This window comes from Telopea speciosissima, chromosome 9 (assembly GCF_018873765.1).
Source record: "Telopea speciosissima isolate NSW1024214 ecotype Mountain lineage chromosome 9, Tspe_v1, whole genome shotgun sequence".
In the NCBI taxonomy this organism is placed as follows: Eukaryota; Viridiplantae; Streptophyta; class Magnoliopsida; order Proteales; family Proteaceae; genus Telopea; species Telopea speciosissima.
In genome coordinates this window covers 3,773,409-3,793,575 of record NC_057924.1, presented here as the reverse complement: position 1 = coordinate 3,793,575, position 20,167 = coordinate 3,773,409, and the positions used below count along the sequence as shown (strand labels likewise).

The 20,167-nt window shown below is 37.4% G+C and overlaps 1 protein-coding gene across 1 annotated transcript; it reads left to right on the top strand.

The window, feature by feature from the left end:
- Positions 1 to 6,186: 6,186 nt before the first annotated feature.
- On the top strand, positions 6,187 to 14,875 carry LOC122639876 (protein argonaute 16-like). The gene is made up of 22 exons (XM_043832886.1): positions 6,187 to 6,446; positions 6,534 to 6,739; positions 6,835 to 7,050; positions 7,138 to 7,274; positions 7,375 to 7,472; positions 7,540 to 7,637; positions 7,768 to 7,939; positions 8,037 to 8,153; positions 8,241 to 8,348; positions 8,480 to 8,542; positions 8,623 to 8,736; positions 8,819 to 8,984; positions 9,063 to 9,175; positions 9,290 to 9,427; positions 9,536 to 9,666; positions 9,873 to 9,938; positions 13,036 to 13,099; positions 13,353 to 13,464; positions 13,583 to 13,656; positions 14,120 to 14,214; positions 14,316 to 14,347; positions 14,561 to 14,875. The coding sequence occupies exons 1-22, from the start codon at positions 6,228 to 6,230 to the stop codon at positions 14,734 to 14,736; spliced, it is 2,715 nt and encodes a 904-aa protein (XP_043688821.1). The 5' UTR covers positions 6,187 to 6,227; the 3' UTR covers positions 14,737 to 14,875.
- The last annotated feature ends 5,292 nt before the right edge of the window (positions 14,876 to 20,167 follow it).

Sequence of the window (20,167 nt, the reverse complement as noted above, 5' to 3'; positions counted from 1 at the left end):
AAATTGGCAATCGACCTCCTTTAATGTTTAAAATGCGTTTCTTCTTTTTTAACGTTTTTCATACAGAATTATTTGTCATCCTCTCTAATTTGCTTAACGGACCATATCTCTCTCTCCGTACTCCAATTGACCTGATTCTTTTGTTAATATAAAGATGCCTTGAAGGGCTACATTTCTCATGATATAACCTTCAACTCAAGGTCAATGCATGAACACTAAAATTGAGCTACGAACTAATGCATCTACTAAAAATGATTTTTAAAGCGATGCCTCCCAACGCCAAATGAACATGCATCACTCCATAAGTGTGTTGGTTGTGATGACAACAATGAACAACACCATAGCCAAACCACATTGCTCAATAAGACCTTAGAGATTTATGATGTATGAATTGGAAATTGATATTGGATGATATTAATTAGATGACATGTATTGGAGCTTATAATGCCAACCTATGCAGACAGACGTATCTCGAGAGCGTTTTTTAGGCTCTATGTTCGTTGAAGCTAGGGAATTACAGTTCCACGGACCTCATGAAAATCATAAAGTTGGAATTTTCAGGGGTTAGGGGGGGAACCCAACAATTCGATCACTACTGCTCCTCTCTTGTTTGGAGAAGCCTGACGTTATCTTTATGATTGAAACCAAATATCAATCCGGTAAGGTTGAGCGGATCCATAGACAGTTACGTGTGGATTCTACTTTCTCTATTACTGCACAAGGAGCTTCTGACGGCCTCGCACTATTCTGACATAGTCATATCCAACTTGACATTCTAACTTCGAATCGCCACTTTATTGATTTTAAGGTTAGTCTACCTTGTGGAATTTTTTCTTTATGACTTTTGTATAATGTGACCCAATTAGAGAAAGACGACGACACATTTGGGATCAGGTTATACAAGTGGGTGTTAGGCGTATTTCAAATTTGGTGTGTTATGGATTCTTTAATTCATTTCTATCTTGGCATGAAAAAGAGGGTGGTGCTCAATCTTGTTCAAGAGACATCGATCAATTTCGGGATATGATCGATAATTTTGCACTTTTTTATCTTGGAACTCACAGCCCATGGTTTACTTGGATTAATAAGAGACAAGGCTCTTCTAATATTCGTATTAAATTGGACAGAGCTTTATCAAACCAATAATGAATGAATGTTTTCCCTGATACGGATGTATTTGTTCGTGCCTCTCTCAACTCTGACCACAACCCACTGGTTATTGATTCAAATGGTGGAAAGTTTACTGATCATCGCCATTTTGATTCGAGTTTATGTGGTTTCAACATCCCAAATGTAAGCAAGCAGCTCTATCAGCTTGGTCCACACCTGTCACTCATGGAGATACTCCATTACTCTATCGAAAAAATGGAGAACTATAAACCAGTCTTACGCAAATGGAATAGAGAACTGAATTTACTTATTGTTGTAAAATATAACAATACTATGAGATATAAATTTATCTTTTACCAAAACTGATGTAAACGTACTGTGATGTGGTTGTACTCCACTGACAACCACAAACTCACTACTATAACAATCAAACGTAAATATGTTGGGAGAAAATGGAGTGGTTAAGTCGTGTCATCACCAATCCCTCTCCTTAAGCCTGAAGACGATCCTTACAAAGCAATTTGGGTAATAAGAATTAGCCTCTGAGATGAAACAGTCCCAACAACCCTTTTTAATAGTTGTTGCACTCACTTATTGGGCCACGTTAAACAAATTCATGTTGTGTTCAATCAATGAGGATAAGAATATAAAAACACTTTCCTAAAAAAATAGTGAAAATTTGAAGGAAAACAAAGCAGGGGTTTGATAGAGTTGTGAGGAAGAGAGAATTTTTAGAACACTCAGAATCATACTATAAAGTGTCCAAGACGTCATCTATTTATACACAGAGATGTTCCTTAGAAACACTCAAACACCTCTCAAAGAAAGCTCAAAGGTTGTGTCTCTGTAAGAAAAGAAAAAAAACACATAAAATTAGTTGTTGGCGGCATCCAAAATATTTTGGACGGCACACAACAAGACATCTCCTATGTCGGTGATGTGTCAAATGATGCTCATCCGACGTTGAAAAACCACATTCAACATTGGACGTAGAGTAATGTATGTCGGTAAGGTTCCTAACAAACCCTAACTATGAGCACTCTCTGGCCGACATCTAATGGCAACTACCGATGTTAGAAAAACCACAACCAATGTCGGTGAAAAGAAAACGGGTACAATTAAGTCAAGGCCGATGAGCAAAAAGAAACTTTACATACTAAGGCCTCGCCCCGACCCGACTCGACGCGCATGTGAAAACAAACCTCGAACTCCAAAATGATAGAGCATAATTAGTCTTTCTTCCAAGGAACCATACACTAGTAATGCCTATTATACAATATGGAAATAGGTTGGCCACGCCGCCAAGGTGCCCAACATGTGTCATCCTCTCTCCTCCCCTATTGGAAAAGACCCCCTTAACCTCTTGTGTCCAACATTTGTGATTGGTGTATGTCGTTAGCTTATCGAAAGCTATGGCATACCCAACCATCTCCCATGCAAAAAAAAGGTTAAATTTCCTAAGAGGATGATTGAGAAGTTAACAGTAAAGAAAAGAGAGACAGAGGGGACTTGGAAAAGTGAGAGACGTGGGGTGGTAGCATAGATATGGAAGAGAAGAGCTGGAAAGAGTATTTTTCCTAGTGAAAAAGAATGTCGTTTGGTTGCGTTTCTTGTGTCCATACACAAGTGGATGAAAAATGATCGCCCCTCCTCGCTTGTTGGATGCCCCTGTGCTGGTGCATGGCCACGTGACATACCAACGTTCTTTTTCATAATTAATAAAAATGGTTTTGTGAATATTTACATTTGGGTGGGGTACCAAGGTTCCAGAGAATGGAATAAATTTCTTTGTGATCAAATCAGAATTTGTCTATAAATCATCCCAAAATCGGTTGAAGCCTTATAAATTAAAATGGGGAAGAAGAAACAAAGATTTCTTAAAATTCATGATCTTTAAGTTTTGGGGAAAATAACACTACCTGGTCGAGTATGGCGTGACTCCTGCACTTAGACACAGGGCTGAGCGAAATGACCACTACACCTCCATGAAAGATATAAATATATGAGGACGCGACAATCCTAAAACTTGTGATTTTAAAGTTTTGGGGAAAAGAACACTACCTGGTTGAGTGCATCGCGTGGCTCCTGTGCATAGACACAAGGCCACACAAAATGACCACTGCACCTTTATTGAAAGGCAGAAATCCATGAGGGCGCAACAGTCGTTTTGCATGGCCTTGTGTCTATACATAGGAGTTGCGCATCAAATGCGACCAATTAGTGTTCTCTTTCGCATAAGTTTTTTATTCAATAAGCTAAGGAATTTTTATTGACTAAAATGCCCCCTCCCCCCCCCCCCCCCAGGAAAAAAAAAAAAAAAAAAACAAAGAATCGTAGGAAATGGCTGAAGTCAAGATTTCGTGTCACTGATTCCGATTTGAACCGGACAATTCACCCAAAATTACTCAAATCATGTGTCAATGTTAATCTATCTTGGAAGGTACCATCAAATTAACGTGCTCTTTAGTCGGGCTGAATCAATTTCCCCACTGTTATTAGGCTAAATCGAAACTAAATCATTAAGAAGGTTCCGAGATTAAGTTTTGGTTTCGAGCTGATTTCTTATTAGTTTTTTGTTATTGATTTGTAATCTGACTATTATCGGGTATGATTCTAGTTCAAAGCTTATATGTATTCATAAGAAAATTAATAGGAAAATCCTAGTTTTGTTGGTTTTGACGTTATGGTCACAGGTTCAAGTCTCTGGGAATAACCTCTCCACGAAGTAGGGGATATGGCTGGGTACATTATGACCCTCCTCAGACCCTGCACTCTTGCAGTGGTGGGAGCCTTGTGCGTGGGTGTGTCCATTTTATTTTTTTTTTAATCCTAATTTTGTTGGTTTTCAGTATCTTGTTGTGTTAATATCGGTCCGATCTGGGTTTTTATCAGGTTCGACCATTGTATTCAGTTGGTCTGGCTTTGGTTTCAATTTATTCTAGTTTCATTAAGTCTAACTCGAAAGCAAGTCCTAGATGAATTGGTTGATTTTGATCGGTCCAACCGGTTTGGGCTGAACTCTGACACCCTTAACTGTGTCAATGGGGAATACGGTATTCGAAAATACATTCCTTGATAGCAGTGACGAACTGAAAGTGAGATGCACCCTTTCGTCACCTGGGGGATGACAGAGCCGTCAATCCATTATAACGGTACCAAACGGGGGATACCTTTTCAAGTATAACTGCGAAAAAAAAATTTATTTGTTTACTTTAATTTTTGTTTATTTTATTCCATTTATAACTCTTTTCTTATTGTTTTGGTGAGCAATTTATAACTTTTCGTTTCTATCTCTTTAAAAACAGGAAACCCTAAAATACTGATATTTAGTGGAAAAGCTATGGTATTCCGCCATATATACTTGATCTTAGTTTGTTCATTTTTATTCTAATAAGATGGAGAATCTTATTTATATGAACGGTCGTAATTGAATTCTTTGTAGTATATGTAAGCTAATAGGATGAGAAGGAAACACTATGTAGTTGCTCTCTTATTTTCGTAGAAGTCTCTGATTTGGAGTTCTATTTGCCTATTTCTTTCCCTCCACTTCTGTTCCAACTCCAGTGCTCTTTCTCAACTCTCGGTTCTCTGCTTCGAAGAAGAAACCGAATCCTCTCGGCTGCTATCGTTTCCTGATTTCTCAAGGAGATTTCAGGGTGAGAACCAGAGCTATTTTACTTTTCACAGCGATTTTAACGAGGATACTGTGCTTCTAGTTTGTCTATTATTTTATTTTTTCTCTTGTTACTCCCTTGGGAAGAAGATTTCGAGAAGTATAGTTTACGAAGATTGATTGTATGTTTCTGCAATGTTTGTTTGTGTTCTACTTCAATCCTATTTTTGTTGCTAAAATAGATGTCTATTGCGGAGTTTGCTGTGTTTTATATCGTTTACGTGACTCTCCGTTCACTTTATCTTAGAAATCCTTTAAGACATTGTTGTTTTCTATCTACTGTGATTGATTTTCTCTATTTTCGGAGTTCCTTTTTGCAGTTTTCCTTGAGGTTTCACAGTTTTCCAACTTGATTTCTGATGATATAGTCGTATTAGTATCTGTATATTCTCATTTAGCCTTTTACCTTCTGCAATAGCGTTTAGAGTTTTAATTTGTGACTTCTCTTAGAGATCCTTAAGACATTGTTGTTTTCTATCTATTGTGATGGATATTCTTTATTTTCGGAGTTTGTTTTTGCAGTTTTCCTTGAGTTTTACAGTTTTTCAACTTGATTTCGGATGAATATAGTTGTATTCTGTATATTCTCACTTTGCCTTTCACCTTTTGGAACAGCTTTTAGAGTTTTAATTTGTGCTTTCACTCCGTATCCTTTTTGCTGTTGAATAGCAGTCTAAGTTGGTGTCTCATCTCGTTTCCATCTCTGCTTGCAGAACGGTAGCTTCCTTTCTCTTTAACTGAGAATATCTAGTGGCATTGTTTTTGTTTCTTATGATTGTTTTCCCTATTTGTTGGGAGAGTGCCTCCCTCTGGGAGTTCTGACTTCTGAATCTGTTTCGTCTCTACTGGCTGGTGATGTGCTTGTTCTCCCCTCTTCCTGACTTTTAAGAATAACGTTTGTTACTACGATAAAATTTCTAGTGATACTCAACTGGTTTCAACCTTCTATGTCATTTTATTTCGTTTTACCCTTAAGAAAACATATCGTTTAGCTGCTTCTCATAGTGTTTTAATAATTCTAGTGGGTACTTGTGCTCTTATTATTGATAATTTGTGTAGGATCTTGATGCATGATCGTTGAACTTTGTTTTTTAGGGCCCCCTTTCCCTGCATTTCAGACTCTGCTTTCAGGGATTTGCAAAATATTTATTAATTTTCTAGCCATGATGGCTTCCTGGTGATTATATGTCCGGATTTTCTCCAAGAATTAGTGGATTTAATTGTTATAAGTTTATTCTCTTCTTGATGTATTATTTCCAATAAGCCATGTGGTTGGTCTGAATATTTTGCTTACATCCAAGAATTTGTGACTGCAATCATTGCATGGTGTTTGAACTGTGATCGTTTTCTCTGAAACAGATTCCCTTTCTAACGTATGATAACTGTTTGATATTAAGAATTTACTATCCCTTTCTGTTTTCAGGGATATCTGTTTGGACAAAAGATGGAGAAAGCAGAGGTACAGGACAAAGGAGGAGATTCAGTTCTGCCTCCTCCACCTCCATGTATACCTCCTAATGTCAAGCCTGAGAAAATGGAAATTGCAAAGCGTTCAGCTATCATTAGACCTGGTTTTGGAAGTAATGGACGCCGTATACAATTGCTTACAAACCATTTCAAAGTTAACATGAATGCTCCAGACGGAGTTTTCTTTCAGTATAGTGTATGTTTACTAAATTTTTAATTCCTTATTTTGTGTGGGGATTTTAGCAGTTGTTTACAGAATTAATGAGCCTGTAACTTTCTGCAGGTCTCTATCACCTATGAAGATAAACGACCTGTTGAAGGCAAGGGGATTGGTAGAAAGGTTATTGATAAACTCTACCAAACATATTGTTCAGAACTTGCAGGGAAGAACTTTGTTTATGATGGAGAGAAAAGCCTGTATACAGTGGGTCCTCTTCCCCAAAACAATTTTGAGTTTACAGTTGTGCTTGAGGATTCTTCTCTTAGGCGGTTTGTCTTTCTCTTCTCCTTTTTATTACTCTATCTTGATTTTGTGTTCCCTGTCCATCTGAGGCTTATTGTTTTCTTTTGCTTTGTGGTAGCAGTAATGGCAGCCCTGGTTTGAATGGCAGCCCCAGTGAGGCTGACCGTAAACGATCAAAGCGTTCATATCAGTCAAAGACCTTTAATGTAGAGATAAACTTTGCTACAAAAATTCCCTTGAAGTCAATTGCTTCCGCTATCAAAGGAAATGAAGTGGGTAGCACTCAAGATGCACTGAGGGTGCTAGATATTATTCTTAGACAACAAGCGGCTAACAGGTGTCAAAAGCTGACCATATTTTGTTTCTTGCTTTTGTGTTGTTTTAAATCTGACCTGATGGAACTATTGGTTGTTGTTTGACATAGTGGATGCCTTCTAGTTAGACAATCCTTTTTCCATGACGATGTGAGGAACTTAACAAGTGTAGGCGGGGGAGTAAGTGGTTGCCGAGGGTTCCACTCGAGTTTCCGTACCACACAGAGTGGTTTGTCCTTGAATATGGGTGTGTCCTTGATTACATAGTTGTTGTAGCATTCATGTTTATGCTTCTTTTTTTTGCTTCTTCTTCCCACTATATTGATTGTTTTTTGGCTTTTTGGCAGATGTTTCTACAACAATGATATTGACTCCTGGTCCTGTTATTGATTTTTTAACTGCCAACCAGAATGTAAGGGATAACCGCCAGATTGACTGGGCAAAGGTAAAGAACTCTTGATGCTGCCCTCTTTAAATTTGATGTTGTAACATCTCTCTTTTATGGACACCAGGCCAAAAAAATGCTGAAAAATATAAGGATCAAGACTAGGCACAGCAATATGGAATTCAAAATTACAGGATTGAGTGAGAAGCCCTGCAACCAGCAATTGTATGTTCCTTTTTTCATTACTTTGGCTGCAAGATAATTATCGTCATGATTCTTGATTACCTTAGATTCTTTCTTTTCCTTGGCATTTGGTGGCAAAATCATCTAATCTTGCTTTGTTCTTTGACCAAAGTTTCACACTGAAAGTGAAAAATGGAGATGGTGCTAATGGTGAGGACCAAACGATGGAGGTTACTGTTTATGATTATTTTACCCAACACCGTAAAATGGAGCTAACGTACTCTGCATACATGCCCTGCCTTGATGTTGGTAAATCAAAGCGGCACAATTACCTTCCACTGGAGGTCCGAAAGATTTTTTTTTTTTTTTTGGTTTTTATGTTTTAGCAATGCTTATATACTTTCTCCTTCTGTAACCTTGTTCTTTAACCTTTTATTCCAGCTCTGTTCACTTGTGTCACTGCAAAGATATACAAAGGCACTATCTAGCATGCAGAGATCCAGCTTAGTCGAAAGATCAAGGCAAAAGCCTCAGGAACGCATACAAGTTGTGACTGATGTAGGTTTTCTGGTCTTCTGGCTCACCTTGACTCATGTTTTATTTGTTTTCTAGTGTTGTCTTTTTTTCACACACATGTTATGGTAGGCTGTGAAAAATTACCGGTATGATGAAGATCCAGTGCTTGCTAGTTGTGGAATTTTCATTGAAAAAAAGCTTACTGCAGTTGATGGTCGTGTTCTTGATGCACCGACGGTGAATTTCCTTTTTTTTCCCTTCCATCTCTTTGGGTGATAATCCCTTATTTTTGTTTTGGGTAATAAGTTGTCGTCTTCAATTTGAATTATCACTTTTATCTCATTATTGTTGTGTACCCTTGGTTCCAGTTGAAGGTTGGTAATAATGAAGATTGTGTCCCTCGAAATGGACGATGGAACTTTAATCACAAGGTGATGTCTTTTCATTGATTTATTTATTTGCATTACATGATTGTAGAAAGATATGTCACTTTGATTCATCTTTCCTGCAGAGACTATTGAACCCCACTCGAATTGATCGATGGGTAGTTGTCAACTTCTCCGCCCGTTGTGATATGAGCCATCTCTCTCGGGAACTTATCAACTGTGGAAGAAATAAAGGGATTGTAAGTTACTCTATGATTGTTTATAACGAGTTAAGTGTAGCAAGGTGCATACTTTTATTATTGCAATATCTCCCTGCTTCAGCATATTGAGCGCCCATATACATTAATTGAAGAAGATCCCCAGTGGAGGAGAGCTGGCCCTGTTGCAAGGGTTGAAAAGATGTTCGAACAGATTAGGGCTAAGCTTCCTGGGCCTCCTCAATTTCTTCTATGTGTACTTCCGGAGCGGAAAAATTCTGATATTTATGGTATGCTTGTGCTTATTGTAAACATTTATACTTTCTTTCCATTTGCCTTCTGAATGTTTTTGCTTTTCCATTATCAAGGCCCTTGGAAGAGGAAAAACCTACATGAAATGGGTATTGTCACACAATGCATCTCCCCCACAAAGATCAATGATCAGTACCTGACAAATGTTCTTCTGAAAATAAATTCCAAGGTAAACTCGACTGACAAATAATAGTCACTCCTATCTTTCACTTTTTCCTCTCTGAAGTTTCATGTTATTAACTTATTTGCATATATTCCATTTCATACCACCCTCCCTTTTCAGCTTGGAGGTACAAATTCATTATTGGCAATTGAGCATTCTCCATGCATTCCCTTTATAAAGGACACTCCTACAATGATCTTGGGAATGGATGTTTCCCATGGTTCTCCTGGTCGTTCTGATGTCCCATCCATTGCTGCGGTATTTTTACTATCATGTTAAGCTTCTTGATGTTACATTATATTTTATTTTATATGTTTGGTGCATCTGATGCTATTGCTGCTGGTTTCAATATGATGGAATTCTCAGGTCGTTGGTTCCAGATCATGGCCATTGATATCAAGGTACAGGGCAGCAGTAAGAACTCAGTCTCCAAAGGTGGAGATGATTGACTCTCTATACAAACCACTAGCGAATGGAGATGATGATGGCATTATGAGGTGATTCTTTCTGTAACAATATTCGTATTATTAATAGCCAACAAAGTATTATTTTAGTAGTTTTATTCCTTGCAAGAAATAAATGTTCTATTTATCCCCTCAAATATCCTTGAAGACTGTTATAGGTTCATAAGGACTGTTGACTAGATATTGGGATACTTTAATTTTAGTTAGTGTTGAAAGATGTGTTGTCTCTTGGATTGCAGGGAGTTACTGACGGACTTCTATCAGTCGAGCCAATCACGCAAGCCGGAGCAAATCATTATTTTTAGGTATGTCTATTGTGCTGGAGAATTTCAATATTACCTGTTTTTTTCTTGCCAAATCATTTCTATTTAATCTCAAAATTGATTGACTTCTTTAATTGGACTGAATAAATTGACTTTCATGGATTTTTGTTGATATCTGTAAATTTCTGCAAAATAATATCTACAGTAAAGCTCTGTAAATTAGATAAGTCGAATGTTTAAAAATTTAGTTTTATTTCTTCCCTACACGATGTTGAAATGTGATTTTGAAGAGAAGACTAAAGTTGGGCCGTCTTGGCTGAAGGCATAGTGTGCCAGTGGTTCTACTATCTTCTGTCAAAATAGTGAGGGTCATCAATCAATAATCAATAAATAAGAGAAAAGCAGTAATATACATTGTACATCATATGAAAAAATTAAATGGGCTTGTAGCCTATTGAGTTTGTTGTAACCTATTTATGTTGTTTAGGGTTCAAAACTTGCAACTTGAAAATCTAGAACAGAAAACAGGACTTAGAAAATGGCAGTCTTCTATGCAAATTTTTAGAACTTGTATTATATGTGTTCTCGTTTTTTTTTAATGAAAAAAATGGACATAATAAAGGCCCTAAATCTCTTCTAGTTCCCTCTCCCTCCTTCATTCTGCAAGTGAGGCAGCGGCGTGCAATGGTCTTTTGCAACTGATGCAGCGCAGTCCCAAATCTCTTGCCTGATTCCCAAACAGCCCCAAACCCTTGTTCCCTCCCCTCCTTTTCAGAAACTAAGGCAGCAGCATGTGACGGTCTCTTGCAACAGAGGTAGTGGTAGTCGGGAAATTAATAGTTGTTAGAATGAACACCAAACAAAACACAAAACAGAAACAAAAAACAGAGCAGGATGACACGGAGATTTAACGTGGTTCACACACCTTTGGGCTCAGACCACGACAGCTTAATTTGATTGAATCAGGGAGTCACCACCTATGTTGGGCTATGACCCATAAATTAGCACAAAATTAGGCTAAAACCAAAAAATTGTTAAAGAGTGAAATTTTGGGTGATCACTCATATCCTTCTCTATTCATTAGATAATAGATGTTTAAATACACTACTCCAACAAAACCCACGTATGCAATAACTAAATCCCCACTCTTCCCTACTTTGGTCTCTTACTAACCCAACTAATTCCATAACTATATCCCCACTCTTCTCTACTTCTTAGGTCACCTGAAAACCCAAATGATGTTAAAGCTACTAACATATGTCATACCCTATGTTGCCTATGTATTCCTTAACAATTTCTATGAAAGATCTAATTCTTTATTTTTCAATGAGAAATACTTTTGCTAGAATGAGAAGGAACAAAGGACGAAAGCCAGAATGGCTCCAAGCAACAAACGTGACACTAGATTAGGAAGTAAACATTGAAAAAAATGGAGAAGACCATAGTTGTCAAGGCGCCCGCCTGGGCGACAAGTTGCTTTCCAAAGGCTAGGCATGCTCTTGCCTTGTTTTTGCACAAAAGGTGCCCACCTTGGTCTCCTAGGTGTTCCCTTGGTTACGTTCATCGCCTAGGTTCGGTTTTTGTTCCTCTCATCTTTCCATCTCATTAGGTTCTAAAATGATAAAACACTAAAAACCTACGTCATATGCACTATGCACACCAAGGCACTGGTCACCGCTTTGGTTCGCCCTGTTTCTGTGATTAGATTTTTTTTATTGTTGAAGTGTGTACTACATTTTATTTAACCTGGTATCACTAGGCCAGTTTACTCTAAAGTTGCTCTGAAACTGTTTAATATTACCGTATCCGTCATTTATTTAATTTCAATAAGACCCTTATTTATGTGGTGATTTAGTCACTCAATTCATTTTTCTGTAGAACCTCACTTTCTACTTCTGTCAAAATGCTCAAATACCTCGCAGACACTCCATTGAAAAATAATTATAGTTTACCACTTTGATATGTAAGTGAAGTTGGTATGAAGTGTCCTTTACTAGAGACTGCATACTAACTAATGTTCTTTGGAGTTGATCCGTAAAGTGAATAAGCAAGACACGTCATGTTGAAAGAATCAGAACATCACTGATGATGGATACCCAAGTGCAAATAGCTGGGCTATTGCACAAATTATCAGCTATTTCAGGTTGCATCACAAATTCTGTTCTGTCATTCCACTCACTATCTCAGAATTTACTCTAGTGAATCACAAGTCATTAGATCCTCGTTTACTCTCTGTACTCTTGTTTTTTCTCTTTCCCCTCCGATTGATCCTCAAACGTACATTATATCAGGTTGCAAAACAAATTCATGCAACAATGTCGTATTCCAACAACTTGATTCAGTTGTGTCAATAATGTGTTATATTAATATAGGGTGATTAGTTCTATTTAGTCAGAACTCATCTTGTCTCACTATAAGCCATGCCATTTTGACCTTCTCCTTGTCCTTTTTGATGCCTTCCAACTTGCACAACATCACTCAGTACAGGAGCAGATCTTGAAAGCATTTTTGCCATGATTTAGCTAATACCTAAACTAATCACCATCACTTGATACCTGGGTTTGTTAAAACGAGCCAAGACCAGAGCCCTTTGGGTGCCGGCAGGACAGTTTGGTTGTCCAAAAATAACACAAAATTTAGTGTGTATGGGCTTCTGGGCTAATAGTTGAGGTTGCCTCTTCTTCTTCATTTGGATTTTTTTTCTATTAATAATGGTTGAATATGATTTTATGGTTTGAGCTACTGGATTGATTGTGCGCTTAGGTTGAATATGATTTTATGGTTTGAGCTACTGGTTTGATTGTGTGCTGTTACAAAAAACCATCTGCTCAAAAGGTTTTTTATCTAGCAAATTGTGTCCAACAAACATTTTGTACAGGGAGTTATTTCCTATGTGTTTGAAATGTAATCTTGATGTTTAAATCTCAGATTTCTATTTTTGTCCTCTTTTATAAATAGTTTTTTAATCCTATATGATGCTTTGCATCGTGGTTTTTCTTGTGGGACCAAACAAACTGTTAACAAAATTTTGTTGTTTCTTTGCTTTCTCCATCAAGGTTGGTGCTGTTTTTCCCTTGCCTTTTTTTTTTTTCTTTCCTTTCCCTTTTGTAGTGAATTGACAATTTGCTCTTGATTTTAGGGATGGGGTCAGTGAATCCCAATTTAACCAAGTTTTGAACATTGAGCTGGAGCAAGTCATAAAGGTTTTTCCTATCAAACTAAATGTTTCTTTCTCTAATATTCGTAGTATAGCAAACAAAGGTTATATCCTGCCAAATCCTCATCCTGAGGAGATTTTTTGTTGCCATTCAAGTGGCATATGAAGAATATAGTCAATCTACTATGAGAGACCTATGAAACCATGTGCCTGTAGGCCATGGTTCTGGTTCTTTAAACAAGAGTTAAATTATTTTGTTTCTATATGATTTGGATTTTTGACTATCAAGTTTGTTGCAGGCATTTCAACATTTAGGTGAGACTTGGCTTCCCAAATTCACTGTGATTGTGGCTCAGAAAAACCATCACACAAAGATCTTCCAAGCTGGTGCCCCTGAAAATGTGCCACCCGGTTAGGCTCTTAATATAATTATGTTATATGCAAAAGATAATGGGGGTTACAGTGTAGAAGAGTGTGAGCTGTGCTGAAGTTAGTTCACCTTTCACCTCTTTGTGTTCTTTCTGTACAGGGACAGTTGTGGATACAAAAGTTGTACATCCGAGGAACTATGACTTTTACATGTGTGCTCAAGCTGGAATGATAGTAAGTTTTTCTTTGTCTATTTCTACTAAGTATACAAGGGTTAGATTGTTTGAAGACAAAATATTGCCAAATATGCTTCCTTGTCATGTATAGAGTCCTGAGTGTACATATTGTTTCTTTTCTGCGACTCATACATTCATTATCCTAGTTATCATGGTGGTGTTGGAAGGAGACACCAACAACATGCCCTTTGCTGTAAGGGCATCTAGGCAATGCCTTGACAACTATGGTCATTACCCTTTTTCTTAAACACAAGTGACCATTTTAAAATTTATAACAAATTGAGCCAAGGGAAAAGGGATTCACCTCTGACACAGGTGGGTGGCATTCATCCTATCGTGGAAATGTTACTAATCCCTTGAGATGAATCGGATATCAACCTCCATTCTTTATGTTTCATCCTACATATTCTCTGGTTTTGTATTCCATAACCCAAGTTCTATTTTTTTTTTTTAAATAAAAGGGAACATCACGTCCAGCACACTACCATGTCCTGCTTGATGAGATTGGTTTCACTGCCGACGATCTGCAAAGCCTTGTTCATTCACTCTCCTATGTGTAAGCTTACAGTTGTTTTAGTTTTAGTATCCTTCGTTATTTATGACTTTGTTAATGAGCCATCCACATGGTGTAATTATTGTTCTTGCGGTTTAATTCAGGTACCAGAGGAGCACAACTGCTATTTCAGTTGGTAAGTTCTTCATTTATGGTCCTGTGATTCTTTCTAGTCATCATCAAGTTTTATTATGTGATGTGAGGCACTGTAAACCTTGTTGATGACTAAAAATTGGACTTGAAAACAAATCTGATAAGCAGGTTTAATGTAAAAATTTTCTTCCCCTATGTCTGTTGTGTAATTATTATAGTATTTGATTCTTTATCTGGCCTTTGTTTGTTTCTCCAGTGGCTCCAGTCTGCTATGCTCATCTTGCTGCTCAACAGATGGGCCAGTTTATTAAGTTTGAGGATTTCTCAGATACTTCCTCAGGACATGGCGGAGTCACATCAGCAGGGAGTATCTCTGTTCCTGAGCTCCCTAGGTTGCACAAAGGCGTCCAAAGTTCTATGTTCTTTTGTTGAAGTAACGAGTAGCCGGAGCTTGTTATTGTCGAGATAGTAATACTTAGAGGTGTAGATACTTAGACAGTATAGGAGAATGGTTGACCCCTTTGTTTTATTTTTATTTTTTGGCTTCTAAAATTTTGGGTGGGGTCAAATGATTTACTAGGAGATAATACCCCTTAAGCACAGATATTGAGATCTTTCTTTCTTGAAATTTTGAATACTAGGAGATAATACCCCTTAAGCACAGATATTGAGATTGAAATTTTGTCAAAGTGTTTGGCTTGTGATTGATGTCCCTCACAGATTCTGTGAGATTAGGAAAGCCCGTTCTTGTTATTACTGGTGATGAAGGCTGATTTACTTGTTAAATAAATAAAATGTCCTTTGGTGGAATTGATTGCTAAGCTTACACAACTCTCTTTTGGATTATATATCTACATTTTGCCCCCTTTTAACAATTGAGGTCGGATTGGGATATCTCAGTCCATGGCCTGTTTGACTCTTATGAATAATGTATCTAGCTGGCGACACTAATGGGGATAACACATTTCTTTTAATGAGCCAGAGCAAACTTGGATCCTTACTGACTTTAGATGGGGTGCTGAAGAGCAGTGGAAGGCATTTTGGTCCTCAACAAAATGGAGAGGAATGATACCAACCCTAAAATGGGTAGGTGGTTAACATGGGTGAATGGAAAACTTTATCAATAAATAATTGAGCAAATACTTAAACGAAACGAAGGAGCTCCCCCTATTGAGTTAGGACAGTAGACAATTAAATCATTCGTTAATCACGCAGGAGACAACTAAATCACTCGTTAATCACGTTGTTTCATTATTTAGGAAGCGTGACCGTCTGACCGACCAAGATTTAGAAAAAAAATAGTGTAGAGATTCTTATGGTTAGCAACTTAGCGTCATCCCATACGATCTACTTCATGGGTTACTTCCATATTTATATGCTTTTATATCATGCTTATTGTGTTTGGTATTATGGTATACTATTATATTAGTCTAGTATTATACTATTATAAGGTCTCTGTTTCTCTCCCTCACACATGTACACACTATGAATCAAGGCTGCTGTATATACTCCATGTGTATGGTGGGCCTCACAAAATGGATGGTCTACATTGATTGAAATATGAATTTTGATGAAAAAAAAATTAAAATATGAATCTTGATTACAAAAGGTTCATATATAATTCCGTGTATTGGGATGAGATGGAATACACGTAATCAGAACGGTAGACTGACCTGCAACATTACAACACCTAGCTCCTTATACAATAACCACTCTGGCCAAAGGGGGTTTTTAATGGATTTGTAACAAGTAAATGTAGTTTTCTTCCTGGGTGGGGAACAAGTTCCATTTTTCTTTTGTTAGTTAATCCTTATTTATCTATATGTGCTTTTTAGTAATTTTGGTCTATGGGTCTTTCTTCTTCTGTAATGTCCTTCATCACAATGATTTTAAGAATGCAATAGGTATTTGTAATTGATTAGCTTCAAGTATGATTAAAGATTTTCTATCTGCATCTATAACTACTTGCGCTTAAATGGGCTGGCCCTACTTTAGGAAAACCATACGCTTACCATCCATTAGATCTGAGGGTGGCAATGTTGAGAGGACCAAAGCACACAAAGTAGGCACATCAACCAAGGGTAAGGAGTCGGAAGTTGAACTTCTAGAGGTTGACCTGGGAAAGTCTCAATGCTCTTATGGTAGGTCAGTTGCACCAATATCGCGCTACCTAGAGCAAAAATAGGGTTTCCAGAGTTAAACAGGGCCAGGCTAGGCTAAGTTCCACTGAGCAGGGCCAACTTGAGTTAAAAGGACCTAGGGGTTGGGTTAAAAAATCCGGCCCAGTTGCATCCCTAATTGTACCAATGCCAAGATGATTTGGTTGGTCGGTTTTGGGTGATTTCGTAATTTAGGTGACGCAAGCCACAATTGTGGCAAGAGTGCAGACAAAATGGCATATATCCTCTCCCTGGTTCCTGTTTATCTGGCTTCCCTTTGCAATAAGATTCCATTTTACTAAAAAAAGTAATTTAGACGACGCAGGGGTCGTTTCGTCTTTTATTGGCGTGACCGGTAGGGCGGGGGTCGTGCTTGGGAAGACAGTGGTGATGAGTAGGACCCACTTTCCCTGACGGGTTCGAAATTGCGAATGGGAGAGCGGCTCGTCGACCATGTGTGGTTTAGGTGACTTTTATTATGTGGGTCCCACCTCATTCAAATCTAACACAGTTCGCAACCGCTTACGCGACCACGAGCGGTTTCGTGCGCATTTACGATTAGCGCTTTTTTATTGTTTTTTTAATTTTTTTAACTAAATATCTCTCTCTCTCTCTCCCACTTTCTCTTTCCGTATCTCCTATTTATTATTGAAAAACTTTTCTCCATACATTAAATAAATAATTATTTTAAAAAAAAACCACCCCTAAGCCCTAACACACATCGTCTCTGCACCCTGAGACAGGGGTATGAGAAATGACAACTGCACCACTGATAATTTTTGAGGTTCTAAGGAGGTGCACGAGATTAAAAAATAATTTTCTTTTATCTCGAATCGGTTTGATATGGTTCGCCCGTACCAATATCAATATCAGTATCGAAAATGACCGGTACAATATTTGATACCATTTTTTGTATCAATGATCTCATATGTAAACATGTTATCTCGTATATGTTCACACATTCTACTATAGTTCCTATTTTTTTAATATATTATTTGGCCATTTGGCAAACAAAAATTGGACTAAAAATTTAACATATGACCAGCTGACCTTGGGGTTCACCTATACACCTCCAAAAGTTAAATGGATAGTCATTTGTCCTAAAAGAATAAAAAAGAAATGTAGGGTTAAGTAAGTAACTTCATTTTCAAATTTGCTGTTCAATAAGATGAAATATTTACTTGAGAGAAGTGACTTGTAAATCAAACCATGGAAGATCAAACTGTTGAACCAAAGTGAACCAAACAAAACCAATCAAATTGTAGCCCAAGCCACTGGCCAGCCCATCTAGTCCAGCTCCCAAGGATGGTCTTTTGGATCCATTAAAAACATTGATTTAAATCTAATTCCGGTAAGAATATTGAATATTTGTCTCACTTAGACTTGATCTGATTATTACAAAGCTTGATTGGTCCATGATTATTAATCATGATTCTGTTTTTTAACATCATACTAGTGTACAAATTTTCAGAAGTTTAAAAAAAAAAAATTTGAGTTGGGTCCCATTATCAAATTACTAATGATTTCATGATTTGGGTTACTTTCTCTTTTTGTAGACTTCTATATACCCAAAATCTTGATAGTTTTCCAAGGATTAAGGCCTATGGGTTGGCATGGATTTAGGTATTGGTATCATATCTATCGATAAATATCAGTATTGGCGGAGTATCATGATATTGTCAAAGGGTAGAATTTGTCTAAAAATTGAGGATATCGTATAATGGTATCAGCCGAGACCGATACACCACCGATACTGTATACTAAAACCTTGATTGGTGGGTTGGCCCACAACCTTGATCTTCTTTTAGATCAGTTTAGAAACTGGATATCCCTAATTAGATTGGATTTTTTTTTTTTGGATAAATAATTAGGTTGGATTCAGATTATAGATAATCTTATATTAACAGGTCTGTGTATCTTTGACTACTTGCCATGTGATATACTTAGTTGGGGTATGAGTGAGTGGTCCATGCTATAAGGGAGCCTAAACATATCTAAATGTTCAAATATTAGTTAAAATGAAGTATATTAAGCTGTTAAATACTAAGGATGTGTTTGGTATGCATTCTCGTAATGTATTCTAGGTCGATTTTGCATTCTCGGACGATAAAAACAACTATTTTTATCATCTGAGAATGTGACATCGACATAGAATTCATTCCAAGAATACATACCAAACGGTACCTAAATCTAGATTTTTGAATTGAGAATTTAAAAAATGTCATTACAATTCTTAGGCTAAAATTATATTACCAACATTTTGGAAACTTTAAAGTTATTTTTAAAGGCCTGAAACCGTTGTGAACTTGTAATAAAATGAGTGAAACATATAGAGATTTGGTGTAAAAAGGCATGGTTATTTGCACTACATTAGGTAAAAATAATTGAAAAAGGGGGTGGGGGGGACCCACCAAATTGATGAACAAACATAGCGAGATTTGGTGTAAAAAGATTGGAAACAAGTGTGTTGCAGCTTGGTGGTCCATTTTCGAAGAATGTCAATGGCAGTTATGGAATTAGAACTGAGGTTGATCCGTTCAAAGTGTGACAAGGAATTTGATGATGGATTAGGTACAGTCCAAGGGATTTTCTAACTAAGTGATCCAATAATGATTAATGTACCATGTTTTTGTAATGTTTGATTTTACCACTTGGCAAATTTTATCTGACATATGACTTATGAGTAAGAGATCTCGAGTTCTATCTGTCTATAAAATTTCAACATTATATAATCTACAATGTATTACCTACTTGTGGGGATAAAGGACGACACCTAGTCATGCCAGACACGCCGCCCCTATGCGTTAACATAAGGGCACGTAAAATGACCACCACCCCTTGGTCATTTATGGGGTGCGACGGTCATTCATGCACCCTTGTGTCAAGGCACAAGGTCGGTGTGTGCTATGCGATCGAGTGACGTTCTCTTCCCCCGTTTGTATTGGAGTAAAAAAGCTCACCTCATGGGAAAAGGTAAAAGTTCATGTGGTTATCCAGCTATGTAATCTTATGTGGTTATTTGGTATGCCTATTAGTTGAATATGCAAGACATGATTTAAATTGGCGAAATGTCAAATTTCATAGGACCACCCCAAAATATATATATATATATATTATAGGAAAGGTCAATCATTTCCCGTCTTTATTGTCTGGCAATAGTATCAATCATCGCCGATATCGATACCATATATATCGATTGACCTGTATCGATCCGATGTGGGCTATGAGAACCCCTTTTTGACATTGGCCATTATATCGGTTATTGCATTGATTGAAAAATAATGAAAAAAAAAAATCGATTATCAATTATCACATGTCTGTCATATCGGCCGATAAGGAAAGAGTGTCTAATTCCTCCTTCCCCCTTTTTTGAATCTGTGTTCATGCCTTTGTTCCGTGCAACTCCACTCGTTCATAAGCATGGTGAAATGGTAGACACGTGAGACTCAAAATCTCGTGCTAAAGAGCCTGGAGGTTAGAGTCCTCTTCAAGGCATAATATTGAGAATGCTCATTGAATGAGCAATTCAATAAGAGATCTCGGATCAAATCGATATTGATATACTGAGTATCTGTCGATACGAAATATTCCACCGATCCCCACGATCTGAATTCGAACTGTTGGAATTGGAATAAGTTCAGCAGCAGATCACAAATTATGTATTGACTAATATTGTGACCGATACAATCATACAATTGTAATAG